Source organism: Berkeleyomyces rouxiae (assembly GCF_048999995.1).
Source record: "Berkeleyomyces rouxiae strain 22BRR77 chromosome Unknown BrBRR77_ptg000002l, whole genome shotgun sequence".
Lineage (NCBI taxonomy): Eukaryota > Fungi > Ascomycota > Sordariomycetes > Microascales > Ceratocystidaceae > Berkeleyomyces > Berkeleyomyces rouxiae.
This window is the reverse complement of record NW_027396492.1, coordinates 5,227,659-5,241,981: the sequence shown is the minus strand read 5'-3', so window position 1 is coordinate 5,241,981 and position 14,323 is coordinate 5,227,659. Positions and strand designations below refer to the sequence as shown.

At 50.2% G+C, this 14,323-nt stretch overlaps 4 protein-coding genes across 4 annotated transcripts; all 4 read left to right on the top strand.

Annotated features, from left to right (window-relative positions):
- Positions 1–385: 385 nt before the first annotated feature.
- Positions 386–3,999, top strand: BROUX77_003017 (uncharacterized protein; the record flags this gene model as incomplete). The annotated part of the gene is made up of 2 exons (XM_073747622.1): positions 386–548; positions 614–3,999. The coding sequence occupies 2 exons, from the start codon at positions 386–388 to the stop codon at positions 3,997–3,999; spliced, it is 3,549 nt and encodes a 1,182-aa protein (XP_073608099.1).
- A 744-nt stretch (positions 4,000–4,743) lies between these two features.
- On the top strand, positions 4,744–7,337 carry BROUX77_003016 (uncharacterized protein; the record flags this gene model as incomplete). The annotated part of the gene is made up of 2 exons (XM_073747621.1): positions 4,744–6,055; positions 6,112–7,337. 2 exons carry the CDS (start codon positions 4,744–4,746, stop codon positions 7,335–7,337), a joined length of 2,538 nt encoding a protein of 845 aa, XP_073608098.1.
- Positions 7,338–9,342: 2,005 nt separating this feature from the next.
- BROUX77_003015 (uncharacterized protein) lies at positions 9,343–11,942 on the top strand (the record flags this gene model as incomplete). Its single annotated transcript, XM_073747620.1, has 3 exons — positions 9,343–9,460; positions 9,531–10,876; positions 10,944–11,942. 3 exons carry the CDS (start codon positions 9,343–9,345, stop codon positions 11,940–11,942), a joined length of 2,463 nt encoding a protein of 820 aa, XP_073608097.1.
- Positions 11,943–13,281: 1,339 nt separating this feature from the next.
- BROUX77_003014 (uncharacterized protein) lies at positions 13,282–14,088 on the top strand (the record flags this gene model as incomplete). The annotated part of the gene is made up of 1 exon (XM_073747619.1): positions 13,282–14,088. One exon carries the CDS (start codon positions 13,282–13,284, stop codon positions 14,086–14,088), a length of 807 nt encoding a protein of 268 aa, XP_073608096.1.
- Positions 14,089–14,323: the final 235 nt, after the last annotated feature.

The following is a 14,323-nucleotide window of genomic DNA, read 5'->3' as shown; positions in this document are numbered from 1 at the left end:
ACCCTTGCTTACCCTACCATTGCTGACTAATCCAATATGCACTGATGGTGGGACCGGATTCTGATTAGCCCTCTGCCAACCCTGCATGGTGACCCGGTATGACATAACTACGTACGGCAAGTCTTGATTCGGATTTTCACTTATCCAACATCGCCTTATAAACCGATGACAGCCAGCGACGGCAACATGCCGTTGACTATTGCGATCGACTGAGCGTGAAAGAACCAAATCCAGACTGTGGCCACAAGGCTCTCTGCCCTTTGGCGCCAAAGGCCTGCCGTTGAATTGGTACAAAGCCGCATAGGAAAAAAATCTTACATCGTCGCCCGAATTCACAAGCACATATACACACACATTTTTTGGGATTCCCCTCAGTTACTACACAATGTCAGCCCTCTCACGAAGGCTTACGGCGCAACGGACTCCGCTGGGACTCGTCTCCAGATCCAACTTGCGAATCAGCCACCAAAGAGCCCCAAGCCTCACAAACATATCACGAAGGGCGTCTACCAAGGCTACAACGACAGTTGATCGCAAGACTCTGGCATGTGAGTTGCTTTGCGACAAAAAAAAAATTTGCTGTGGTGACATCGCTAACAGGTATTCACTCCAGTACCCGCCACCACACGAATCAATGAGATCGGCATTCAGCACATCAGCCATGAAATGCACAAAAAGATCTTCCCCAACGGAAACAAATACCAAATCCCCAAGGACCTTGTCGAGTTGGCCAAGCTTCATCTGACTAAGCACAATCTGCTAGGCAAAAATACCGATCGTGCTGGGCCCATTGCGTTTGAGATCCCCGATTTAGTGGGCGAGTCTAAAACCCTAGACGAGCATTTCACACGCCTCGGACTGGACTGCGCAGAGCCATATCTCTCGAAAGCAAAGGAGTTTTCCCTTGCTGCACTCCCCCGTAAGCCGTCAAAATGGGCACAGATTGGCGGATGGGTCAAATACACTCGCGACGAAGATGGCCGAGAGGTTCACGAGGTAGTAGACGCTCCCGACGAGGACTGCTTGTGTTTTGATACCGAGGTTCTTTGGAAAGAAAGCCCGTATGCTATCATGGCATGCGCCATGAGCCCAACCCATTGGTATTCGTGGCTTTCTCCGTGGCTTCTTGGGGAGTCTGATTCTCCGAAACATCTAGTGCCTCTTGGTGATCCTACCAAGAACAGAATCATCGTCGGGCACAATGTCGGCTATGATCGTGCTCGAATTCTGGAGGAGTACGACATGAAACAGACCAACAATGCCTTTATTGACACAATGTCTCTCCATGTTGCTGTCAATGGCATGTGCTCGCGGCAACGGCCAACGTGGATGAAGCACCGGAAGAACCGCGAGCTGCAAGAGCGCATTGCTCAAAACCCAGATGACATAGAACTTGCTGAACTTGTCAAGAGTCGGACACAGGAAGAAGAAGAAGAATTGTGGGTAGAGCGCAGCTCTGTTAACTCTTTGCGTGACGTTGCGCAGTTTCACCTAAAACTTACCATGGACAAGACAGTTCGTGATGATTTTGGCGTCCTCGACCGCGAAGGTGTCGTCGACAAACTGCAGGAACTCATAGACTACTGTGCGGCTGACGTGCAAATCACCCACAAGGTATACCGCATCACATTCCCCAATTTCCTTGAGGTGTGCCCTCATCCTGTCAGCTTTGCCGCATTGCGCCATTTATCATCCGTCATTCTTCCTGTCGACCAAAGCTGGCAGGACTATATTCATACTGCCGAGGAAACATACCAGGCCATGAACGATGGTGTCCAGAAGCGCCTTGTAGAGCTAGCACACAAAGCTCTCGAGGTCAAGGATAAACCCGAAATCTGGAGCAAAAACCCTTGGTTATGTCAATTAGATTGGTCTGGACAAGAGATCAAAATGGCCAAGGGCAAGAAAAAGAACGACCCCCCACGTCCAGCCTTGAGGCAGAAGATGCCTGGAATGCCCAAATGGTTCAAAGACCTGTATCCCAAAGCAAACGGTCCCATCAATCTAACTGTTCGGACCCGGACTGCCCCTCTTCTCTTACACCTGTGCTGGGATGGCCATCCACTAGTCTGGTCTGACAAGTATGGCTGGACCTTCCGTGTCACAAAGAAAGAATCCGAGAAATACATCAACAACCAGATGGTTATGTGTGACTTTTCTGAAGGCGAGGGTGTCCAGGCCTTGATAGACGACAAAATAGGATGCTACTTCAAGCTACCCCACAAAGATGGCCCGGCTTCACGATGCACCAACCCAATGGCCAAGAGTTATCTAGCCTACTTTGAGAAGGGTATCTTGTCTTCGGAGTATCCCTATGCCAAAGAAGCTCTGGATATGAACGCTTCTTGCTCGTACTGGATCAGTGCTCGCGATCGTATTATGTCGCAGATGGTCGTTTACGAAAAAGACTTCAAGGGCGACAAAGCTAATGGCGATCAAGGCTATATTCTTCCCCAGATTATTCCCATGGGTACTATTACCCGTCGAGCTGTTGAAAATACGTGGCTGACGGCAAGCAATGCCAAGAAGAACCGTGTTGGATCAGAACTCAAGGCCATGGTCAAAGCCCCCAAGGGCTATAGCTTCGTTGGCGCTGATGTTGATTCAGAGGAACTTTGGATTGCCAGTCTTGTCGGTGATGCTACGTTCAAACTCCACGGTGGAAATGCCATTGGTTTCATGACTCTTGAGGGTACAAAGGCCAGTGGTACGGACATGCATTCAAGAACTGCCAGCATCCTAGGGATCACCAGAAATGACGCCAAGATTTTCAACTACGGCCGTATCTACGGAGCCGGTCTCAAGTTCGCTGCAACACTTTTGCGCCAATTCAATCCAAGTCTGTCGGAGCAGGAAACGATGGATACGGCTTCAAAGCTGTATTCCAACACCAAGGGCACCAAGACCAACCGCAGAGTCCTACACAAGCGTCCGTTCTGGCGTGGCGGGACAGAGTCATTCGTGTTCAACAAGTTGGAAGAGTTTGCCGAACAGGAGCATCCCCGTACATTTGTCCTGGGAGCCGGTATAACCCAGGCTCTCATGAGCCGATTCATCAGCAAAGGCGGCTACCTGACCTCCCGTATCAACTGGGCCATCCAGTCCTCAGGCGTGGACTATCTTCATCTTTTAATTGTGGGAATGGACCATCTCATTCGCAGATACAACATCAATGCCCGCGTTGCAATCACTGTACACGATGAAATCAGATATCTAGTCAAGGACGAAGACAAGTATAGAGCTGCTATGGCTCTCCAGGTGGCAAATCTGTGGACACGAGCCATGTTCTCTGAACAAGTTGGCATCCCCGATCTACCGCAATCGGTAGCCTTCTTTTCGGCAGTCGACATTGATCATGTTCTCCGCAAAGAGGTTGATATGGACTGCGTCACACCCAGTCATAAGACCCCGATTCCCCACGGCGAGAGTATTGACATTGACACTTTGCTGAGCAAAGGACAGGCGGCTTATTTGGATCCCTCCATTATTCCAGACCCGAGTATGGCACCTAAGCCTGAAAATGCTGTGTACAAAGGGATACGCCCATCCGTAATGGCTGATATGAAGGGATCTGTATCGCCAGAGGAGCACAACTCCTTCATCAAGGCGCAATTATTGACGTCAGACCAAGAGCTGGAGACTCTTGTCAAGAAACGCACCAAGCAACGTACATTAGCTGCTACCATGGCCAAGTCTGCAGCATCTGCGGCATCAAATAACGGGTTGGCTCCCATTACTATCGGCTCAGGCAGCAAGTCCCGCGCAGGCCAAAGCAACACCACTGGTGCGGAAACAGGCGGCAAGGCTGGCCCTGGGAGACCAATTGGTCTCAATGGCGTGCTCCCCTATGTTGCAGCACCTAAGATGATGCCGACGCGTAAGCCCTTTGTGCTCCGTGACTCGGTTACTGGCTTTAATAGTAGGTACAACAAGCCTTCTTCTTCCAACACACATCCAAAGCATCTGTTCGTTGAGCATTTTGATGGCTTGAGAGGATAAAGCTTGGTAATCTCATCTCGGTCGGCCTGCATCTATATGTGCCAGGCTTTTTTGTACTTTTTACTCGACATTTTCTTCTTGGTTGTACTACTTCAGCTCATGAGTTTCGTATCTCATCATTTCCTTTGTTATTTTCTGATTCGCGGGTAGGGGAACTTTGGGTCGGGGTTCGTTTGGGTTTGTTATTGACTTTACCGCTGGGGTTGTGGTGATCAAAAAGGCGTTTTCTGTTTTCTGTTTGTCCCGAAAAATAGTCCAACTGTCAGAATAGTTTTGTGTGAAAGCCTTCATCAATAATCGGGCATCACGTCATTGACGCTATCCACCAAACATCCTTGAGATACTTGTGTAGATTTAGACTTTGTGACCCACTTTAATTCCGGGCAACAAGACTACCCCACTTTTTTGCCCATCAACGCGTCGCGGTTGTTGTTTTTTTCACAAGCTCCCACCCATCTCTCTAACCCAAGCACAAACGTGCCTCGATCTCCAACCGGCCAAAGTTACTTTTGGGAATCTTAATCCATCCTCAATTCTGCTCTGCAGCAGCAGCTCTTCCGGTCTTCTCATTCTGCAACTATTCACTAGCTCCATCGCAGCCTTAAATTGGCGGCTCTTGTCATTCTCTGCCTCTCCACTTTCAGACTGTTGTTTTCTTCTGTTCCCTCGGTATTTCATAACTATACATCCCATTTGTTTTAGTACCACCCTGCATCCCTTGGATCTCTTGGGTGCTATTCTTCCATGCGCATTACTCCACGAAACAGCCATCCTGATCGATTGACCTGGCTCTTTGATCAAACCATTACCCGCGGGGAGTTTCTGGTTACCCCTCTCTCGCTGTCATTGCCGCCGATACACCAACAACTCCGCCTCAATCTCCGTCTCAACCTCCGTCTCAACAGCCCCCAAACGGTCTTACCGCCCGTCATGTTCTCAAACGGGAAGTTCAAGGCCGATACCTCTTTGGTTTCCCGGCCATCTTCCTCTGCAAAGACTGCTCTCGGGAGCAAGCGAACGGCCGCTGGCTCAAACCAAAAGATCTCACAGATGTTCGGTTCTCCACAGACCGCTACTCAACGAAGCTCTACAACTACTGTCCCGCCTTCAAAGGGGTCTACATCTGCGTCTTCTTACGCCTCCCGCCCACCACCACCGACTATAACCTCCTCAAAACTGACTTCCATTTGCGGCTCATCATCCTCCTCCTTTGCCGATGCCCCGCCCAAAACGAGCAGCTTTCTTTCGGGCGACCAGTTCGCAAAGGACCATGGCTTCGATGACCTTGATCTCGACGACTTCTCCGACGACCCCCTCGCTGAATCTGGGCCTCCCGCCGCCCTTCCCGTAGCCGCTCCACCCCGCAAACTTGCTACTGAGTTGCCGCCTCTGAACTCTACCCAAGAGATACCGTGGTCCTCATCACCGGAATCACACCGCAATCCGCCACCAAAGGTAGCTAGTGTATTTAGTACAACGCTGGCAACTGAAAACCACAAACGTAGCCCCTCAAATATGGCGCTTGACAACACGGTCGCGGTTAAGCGGCAACGTTTGCCGGATGGCTACGGCTGGAACCAGCCCAGTCCGACTGCCGATATCAAAGCAGAGGCTCCTAAGGACGCGGCCCCGACAACACAAGAAAAGATTGAGTCTATGATTTTGAATGGCTCCATGAATAAGACCGCTGCAAAACCCAAAAAGGAGCCTAGTGGTACCTCAGATGCTCCCGGTCTCTCGGGGCTTAACGGAAACGGCGACAGCCAAACTCCCAAAGATGGAGATCCAAACTCCAAGTCTTCAGATGATCCCCCAAATGCCTTTGCCCCTGTTTTCCTGAGTCAAGAGCAAAGCGATGTCCTGCAGTTGGTTGTTAAAGGGGGCAAGTCTGTCTTCTTCACTGGTCCCGCCGGCACAGGAAAGTCGGTTCTCATGCGAGCAATTATCAAGGATATGAAGAAGAAGTGGTCAAGGGATCCGGAAAAGCTCGCAGTCACTGCGTCTACTGGTCTTGCTGCCTGCAACATTGGCGGTATTACGCTTCATAGCTTTGCTGGTAAGTATCAAGCCACCTTGGATGTCTCGTGGTTCACTGCTAACTCAATAACACAGGTATTGGTCTCGGCAAAGATGATGTTGATGTCCTGGTCAAGAAAATTCGCCGCAACCCCAAAGCCAAGAATCGCTGGATCAAGACCAAGTGCCTAATCATTGATGAGATCTCCATGGTGGACGGTGATCTTTTCGACAAGCTAGATATGGTCGCCCGCAGAATCAGAAACAACGCCAAACCCTGGGGAGGCATTCAACTGGTTCTCACTGGAGACTTCTTCCAGCTTCCCCCAGTTCCCGATCGTGACAACAATTCGTCTAAGTTCTCATTCGAGGCTGCCACATGGGCCACTTCGCTAGATCATACCATTGGCTTGACCCAGGTTTTCCGTCAGCGAGACCCCCAGTTCGCTGGCATGCTCAACGAAATGCGTCTTGGTCGCATCAGTGACAACACCGTCCAAGCATTCAAAAGGTTGGAGCGCCCGCTAGTATTCAAGGATGGTTTTGACACCACCGAGCTTTTTCCTACTCGTTTTGAAGTTGAAAGATCAAACATCAACCGTCTCAAAGCACTACCTGGCCAATCCCAAAGGTTTGATGCTGTCGATACTGGTGAGCCAACGCTGCGAGAAAAGACGCTATCCAACATGATGTGCCCCAAAATCCTCGAGCTCAAAGTCGGCGCTCAAGTCATGTTGATCAAGAATAAGGATGACAATCAATTATTCAACGGTTTAATTGGCAAAGTCGTATCCTTCAAAACTGAACTGGAATGGGCCTACACATCGTTGCAAAACGAGGACAGCCCAGACTCATACCTTCTACAAGCTGAGAAGGGTTCCAAAAAGTTTGGCAAGGCTCCCGAGGCAATTAAAGACACTGTCCGGTATCCCATTGTCGAGTTCCCCGTCATGGGTACCGAGAGGACAATTCGTATCCATGCAATCCCCGAAGAATGGAAGGTCGAAAATCCCAACGGCGAAGTACTGGCCACCCGTAGTCAGGTGCCGCTGATTCTCGCATGGGCTCTCTCAATCCACAAGGCACAGGGCCAAACGCTGGAGCGTGTGTCGGTTGACCTGCGGCGCATCTTTGAAAAGGGCCAGGCGTACGTGGCTCTCAGTCGTGCGACGAACCAGGCAGGCCTGCGCGTGTTAGGCTTTGAAAAGAGCAAGGTCATGGCCCATCCAAAGGTCACGGGCTTCTACAACCAGCTGTACAGCGTAGAAAAGACAAAGAAGGCGAACAAGGGACACATCACCGATACGTTCAAGAAGTTGTGATGAAAACAGATGGATTCATGAGTAAGTTGAGTCGAAACATGCCTATAGGTCAATACAAGTGGCATGGCAACAGGCACTGCATAGCATTTAGTAAGTGTGTAATTCTCAGTTCTTGCTCTAGACTTTGCAGCCTTTCATTAGTGAATACATGGCGTCTTGATAGCGGGAACAATAGAAATCGTTGGAGATGATCTAGTTATACAGATAATCACACAACTATGCAATCAGCTTATTGAAGAAAAAACGTTCATTTTCAAGGTTGGATTTCATTTCATTTCATTTCACTTCACTTCATTTCACTTCATTTCATTTCAACCATTTTTACATTAGTTAATCAGTGTCCATCAAACACTCATAAGATGACTACTCCCGAGTAGACAGGATAATAAATACTTTCAAATCAAATCATAAAATGACTAGGTTGGCCCTGGCAACATGGTAATGGCGGAGCCGGGCGTCGGGATGCTCCGATTCGGCCTGCCTTGGTGACCGTCTTCTCGCGGCTCAAAAGAAACGATGAACACCGACTCGGGATTTCGCTGCCCTTGATTGATTGATTTGATTTTATTCTTTTACGTGTACCTACTGTTATTTCGCAGCAATACGACGGCATATTCCGGACAGAAGCAGTCGGATGATGTCATCTTCCAAACAGCTCCCGGGCGGTCAGCGATTGCAGGTGCGCGTAGACTTCAAGCATCTCCTGTGACTTTTTAGGGTCCGGCATTGAAGCCAGGAGGACTCTCTGTCCAGCGCAGCCCCGGGGTGAACCCGCGGGGTTCCAGGGTTGATTACCTAGTATTTATGTTTTGCTGCTCTTAGGGTTATATGTGTAAGGGTTGGTCTGTATAGCAACTGATAGGGTTAGGCTCTCACATATCAAATCCTCAATAGTGTAGTGGTGATCATACCTGCTTGTCACGCAGGTGACCTGGGTTCGATTCCCAGTTGGGGAGTTTTCCTTTTTGCTATTTTTATCATTTTTTTGATACAGTTGGCTCCAAAGTGTATATAACCTGTATTTCGCATTCACCTTTTTTTTTTGTTAATCTCTCGTGGGTAGACTGGTAAATACGGACTCTCATCACCTTTTTTTGGATTAGAATTCCGATTGCTTCATGAAATTGCTCAGCGTTTCAGTTTGTAATCCTGATTCCTGACTTTGTGTCGCACAAGTGTGTCTCTGCCCACACATTTATTGTTTGTTATTATTACTAGGGTTACACACTACAAGACAAACGCGAAATTCACTGCAACGCGGTTACACGTGACCCTGCGCGGCCGTTATCGATAACATATACCCTTGCTCTGGGATCAGGGTCTCTAATTGTAGGTGGTTAGATTTGTTTGTGTCATCATATTCCGACTTGACCCAACAATTCATCTTGCCCATCATTTTTTTTTCCTGCAATATCACCCAAAAAAAGTGAATAAGGGTCGTTTGGAGCATCCTAGCTCCCTTTATCCATCACTTTTCTATCGCATATTGATTCGCAGTATCGTCAACGCTGGTCCGCCATACGCTCACGTTGTTCATACACGTTCCAAAATGTGAGTCTGCCTCTTGTGTGTTTCTTTTCTGCCTTTTTTTTTTCTTTCTTTTTTCCTGTCGCAGAGATGACGACCTATTGTCATTGTAATTTTCATGGCGCCAACCGAAGATTCTTCATCGCTAAACACGCAGAACTGGCGGCGCTGATGGTTGCATCACGGCGATTCATTTGTAGCGAAAGTGAAGTGCGTGTAGGCTGTCGCCTAGAAGCGCTGCTTCTCATTACCGCCATCACAACAATGACACTGCCGCATCTCGTCGCCTTGGCGCTATCCGCATCTCCGGCTTTTGTTGATGTTTGATCACCCGGCTTCGATGATGTCATGCCACCTTCCCACGTGCACATTTCCACACAGCCTTGACGATAGTAGCCTTACACTAACCTTGATAACCTTCATGTAGCTTCGAGGGACCCTGTCCTTGTTGTTGGAAACTGCGTTTCAGTGATTCGAGATGGATGAAGAGGTGCTTGGCTTGAATGTTCTGGTAACTTTCCACAACCCGCCGGGCCTACAGGTTCGTGGAAACATCACCAAAGCCGTGCCAGGACAGAGCCTTCATCTTCGCGATGGTGAGTGACTGTCGCGTTTTCGTTACGTTCCTGCTGCCTATATAAATTGTCTAACCCACCCCTGGTGTAGTCGTGATTCTCGGCGCCCGCCCCTCCACCTCGGCGAGTCTCGATATTTCTATCCGAGATGTTTCCAACGTGGAAGTACTGAAGGCGAAGAAGCCCATTCCTACGCCGGCTACCGACGACTCATCGAAATCAGCTGTTGAACCCAAGCCGGCGGTTGAACCCAAGTCAGCAGTTGAACCCAAGCCAGCGGCCGAACCTACGACGACAGCAGCTACAAAGACAAAGAAGAAGTACAACCGCAAGAAACAGGCTCACGCACAAGCCCCGACCGTTCCCGCTAATGCCCCACCCACTGTTACAACCGATGTTCAAGCTGATGCTCAAGCTGATGTTCCGACCGACCCCTCGGTCAAGTCCAAGGCTAAACCCGAGGTCAAGCCTCAGGCCATCCCTTTTGTGGATCCCGCCATCGTCAGCGTCGGGAGACCCACCACAAAACGTCCTAGCGGGGAAGTGAACGACAAGATGAAGTTGGCCAGCAAGGGCTTACCTGCTCTGACTACTACAAAGGGCTCCACTCCTGAAGCTACGGTCAACACGTCTCACTCCGGTCAAATTATAGCTATACCTAGTGTTGCTATCGAAATGTCGGCTGTAGAGTCGGGGCCTTCAAAGCCTGACCTTCAGGAGGCCGAGGCCCAGGAGAAGGACGAGGTTCAGGAAGAGGCTGAGACCCAGGCCCCGAAAAAGGCCACAAAAAGCCATAATCGAGAGGTTCGTCTCGCTCGCCAACGTCGCAAAAAGGAGAAGGTAAAACAGCAAAAGTTGCAAAAACGACAGGAGCAACAGCAGCAGCAAGAGCAAGAGCAACAAGAGCAGCAGCAGCAACAAGAGCAGCAAATCCAAGCCCATACCAACCCAGATTCTGCCCACGGAAAGGGATGGCGCAATACTCCTTTACTGGAAAGTACCAAGTCATTTCAGCCTTTTGCTGCTCTCAAGAGGAACTCAAATTTGGCCATGAGCGGTTGGGCGTCTGAGGACTTTACTGATAAGAACGAGTTTGATTTCGAAGGCGGACTGGCCAAGTTTGACAAGCGGAGTATTTTTGAGGAAATCACTAAATGTGATACTATCCGCGAAGACGAGAGGCTTGTCTACCACAACCGCAAAGCCAAGCCTGGAACGGCTGGCGGAAAAAATCTCCATCATTCTGAGAATGTGCTGGACATGTCGCCATTGTTGAAAACTCTGGACGACTTTTGGAATAGCGAGGCAGATGTGCATATTGAAGATCGACGCAGCAATAAGCCTTCCCGCAAGAATGACGGCAAACCAGGACTCAGTCGTCAGCAATCGATGCGGAAGTCGAGTATCATTCCCGGCGTTACTCAGCCCAGCAGCAGAGTGAGCTCTCAGGTGTGTTTCATGCTTATTTTTTTTGGGAAACGAATACTAACAACGAGGGCTGCAGCTGAAGGAGCAGATTGTGGGCTTTTACTTGGACCCCTCGAACCGTTATATTGATCCTGTCTCGCCTTTGCAGATGATCACCCTTGAGAACACAGCTGCCAATGAACTTGGCATGCCAGAAGTTGTGTTGACGGAAAATGCAGGTCGCGGTCTTGCTGAAGCAACGCTCCATACACTACATGATCCGGCAGTGCGACACGGACTTGGGGTATCAAACCCCGAACACCCATTGTCCGACCTGATTCAAAAATGTGTAGTACTAGTGCTTGCCGGTAACAACAAGTCGGGCGCACGAGCGATCGCGGCGGCTCGGCAGCTGAGATGCAAGGGCGTAGAGGTGATCCTCTGCGTAGTCGACCTGAACCGTGATTCGCTGCTCATTGACGCGGTGAGACACCAGGTGCGGGTATTCCGTAACTTTGGTGGCCGGGTGTACGACAAGCAGGAGCTCTTTGATCTCTACCGCAAAGCCAAGGAGAATGGCAGTCGCATCAAGTCGACGCTGATCATTGATGGTCTTTTGGGACTGGCTGTGCCGTTCGAGGAGTTGCGGACAGGAGAACAAACGACTGTTTATGAGCTCGTCCATTGGATCAGCAAAGACCCCGGGTTTGTGATATCGCTCGACATTCCTTCGGGAGTTGATCCGTCGACGGGGCAGATTTCAATTATTGACGGACTGCCACTTTGTGTCAAGCCGCGGTATGTGGTATCATTTGGGGCGCCCAAAAAGTGTTTGGCGGAAGCCATATCCCCGACGTTTGAGGAGGAGCTTGCACTTAGTGCGACGGTTGAGACACTACGAGGCACTGTGTCAGATGGCAACGAGTGGAAGCTCTTCCTTGTCGACATTGGGCTGGACACGGCCGTATGGAAAAAGGCGGGCATCAAAGTGCGGCATGCCGTGGACTTTGGCGGCGAGTGGATGTGCAAGATGCACTTCCGCGGGCCGGCTGGTGGAAGCGATGGCGACGACCGAGAGGCGGTGGTTGTGTTGTAGAGCCACGGGGATCGGACCGTGAGTTATTTTTCTCCCTTGATTTTCTCTTTCTTTTTATTCTCGATGAGATTTGAACTGTGCTTAAAGAAGCTGGCGAACGAGGAGTTCTTTGTTTGAATTTTTTTTTGGCTGTTTATTTCGTTTTGGTTAAGACGAACAAAAGAGAGATACTAGTTAAACCATGTTGGTGATATTTCCTACTTCAGCCTGTTTCTTGTTCCCCTAACTAGTGAACTACATGGTGATTGTACAACAGACTCTGGCGACTCTGGCGACTCTGGCTGCTTACGATGAGGCAGAAGCAGAATCCCATGCATGCTGTGCCCTTGTGTTATTTTGCAAGGCCACTAGAAAGAAGAAGGCTGGTGAGGAGACCTCTGAAGCCTGATAACAAGAATAAGGGCCGAGAAAAAAGGTAATAATAGGGCTACGTGGGAGTATAAAATGCAAGGGGGTCGGTCTGCAGGTCAAAAAAAAGAAAAAAAAGAGGCGCTCCGGCCAACGCATGATGAACATTAACAGCCTCGCATTTTTCTTTCTTGCGGGACATTTTCGTTTCTTTTTCTTGACCTGTTTCTTCCTCTCGTGTTTATGTTGTTTGGGTTCTAAGATTCTAGGCAATCAACAGCTTTGAGTGTCTATCTGAATCTGTAGATACCTGCCTTATTATTTTTTTTATTTTTCTTCTTGCCCCAGCGCGCTTATCTACCTGATCCCGACCTTGCGGTGTTCAACGGATCATCAGATTCTCTCTCTCCGCTTGGTAACATTTAGTCGACCTCTGATGGGTTCTTGAGGATTTCTTTTTTTTTTCGTCTTTCTTGATCTTGGTATTGCTTAACCAGTCCAGTACAACAACCTTTGGCATTTTCAGTTTTTATTGTTATTAATTCTGCGTCCTGGTCTCCCTCATTCGTCCCGACTCTCTGGACACGGCGGCTTCATTCGCTTCGGTGCAGAGCAGTGCAGTCTTCATTCCAGTCGACGGAATCCTACTTTCTTGGCTTGGCAGAACGGGCTTCTTTGCAGCGGGCCCGGGTCTGGTTTCCGGGTGATATCCCGACTTCTTTTTTATAATTTTATTTTGAACTTTACAGCCGACAAAGCGACAGTGACTAACCCGGGCTGCCGAGATTGTGGCTGGAGTTCCCGGGCCGTGTAACCCCACCTCTCTCCCCCGGAGTTTCCCCACGGCTAATCCCCGAGAAAGGAAAAAGAGTTCGCCGGCTAGATCTACAGGCTGGGTAGGGCACCAACACCAAGCACAGCTAGCTTGGACGTATATACGACATATCTACGTATTCTCACGCACTCATATACCCAAGCGGCGTCCTTCATCATGCCTGACCTGGGGCCTCTCAAGAGTCACTTTTTCTTTTACTTTCGCGGCGACGACCGCTTCTTCCTCAGCACCGGCTTCAATGATGCCTTCCACAACCTGCCACCGGGTGAGCACTACGAGGCGTTTGATGCTAGCTGGCAGACCATGTCAGTCAGCTGGCAACACAGCGCCGAGAGCGTGGTGGTCAACTACCGCAACTGGAAGTGGGAGCGCAACATGTACATGACCAGCCCGGCAGCCGAGACCGAGTACGAGCGGCTCGGCACGTTTCTGGCAGCCAACCGGGCCGAGGACGTGCGGGTGGTGTTTGGGCCGCACGGCAGCTACGTGGCGTGGGCGCAGGACGAGCCGCTGACGCTGAGCGAGTGGGTGGACGAGGCGACGCGGGCGCGCATGACGGCGGCGGTGCTGGGCGCGCGGCTGGATGTGGTGGCGCTGGGCGTGGCGGGCGCGTACTACATCAAGACGCGCGGGGGCCATGCGTCGTGGGAGCTGTTTGGGCGGTACGATGCGCTGGCGCGCGCGCTCAAGGTAGCGCCGGCCAAGGACGTGTCCTTTGTGGCGCTGAATCCAGACCGCGAGCACGAGTTTCTGCTGCTCCTCCGCAACAAGGTTGCCGTCATGTGCTTGCCGGAGCACATGGCGCTGGCGGTGCGCGAGCACCTGGAGAGCAGAAAGTACACGTGTGTGGTGCTCTCGGGACGGGATGGTGAGTTTGCGATCCCCGAGGAGCTGTCATGGGAGAAGATGCTAGAGTATACGCATGCTGCAGTGGCCATAGGATCTGAATGCGCAGTGATGTAGGAGGAAGCAGGAGTGGTGGTGTATGCATATGTACATGCGGGAGCAACTTATGAGATGGACAGTGAGGGTAGTTAGACATAGATAGATACATACACGACTTGTACATAAGTACATACATACAACGACAGAGACAATGGAATGACTTGACGATGGATGACACAGCAGGACAATAGGTGATTGATAGACAATATACGTGCAACGTGACAACTTGGTGTGCATGTCATGGCTATCATAT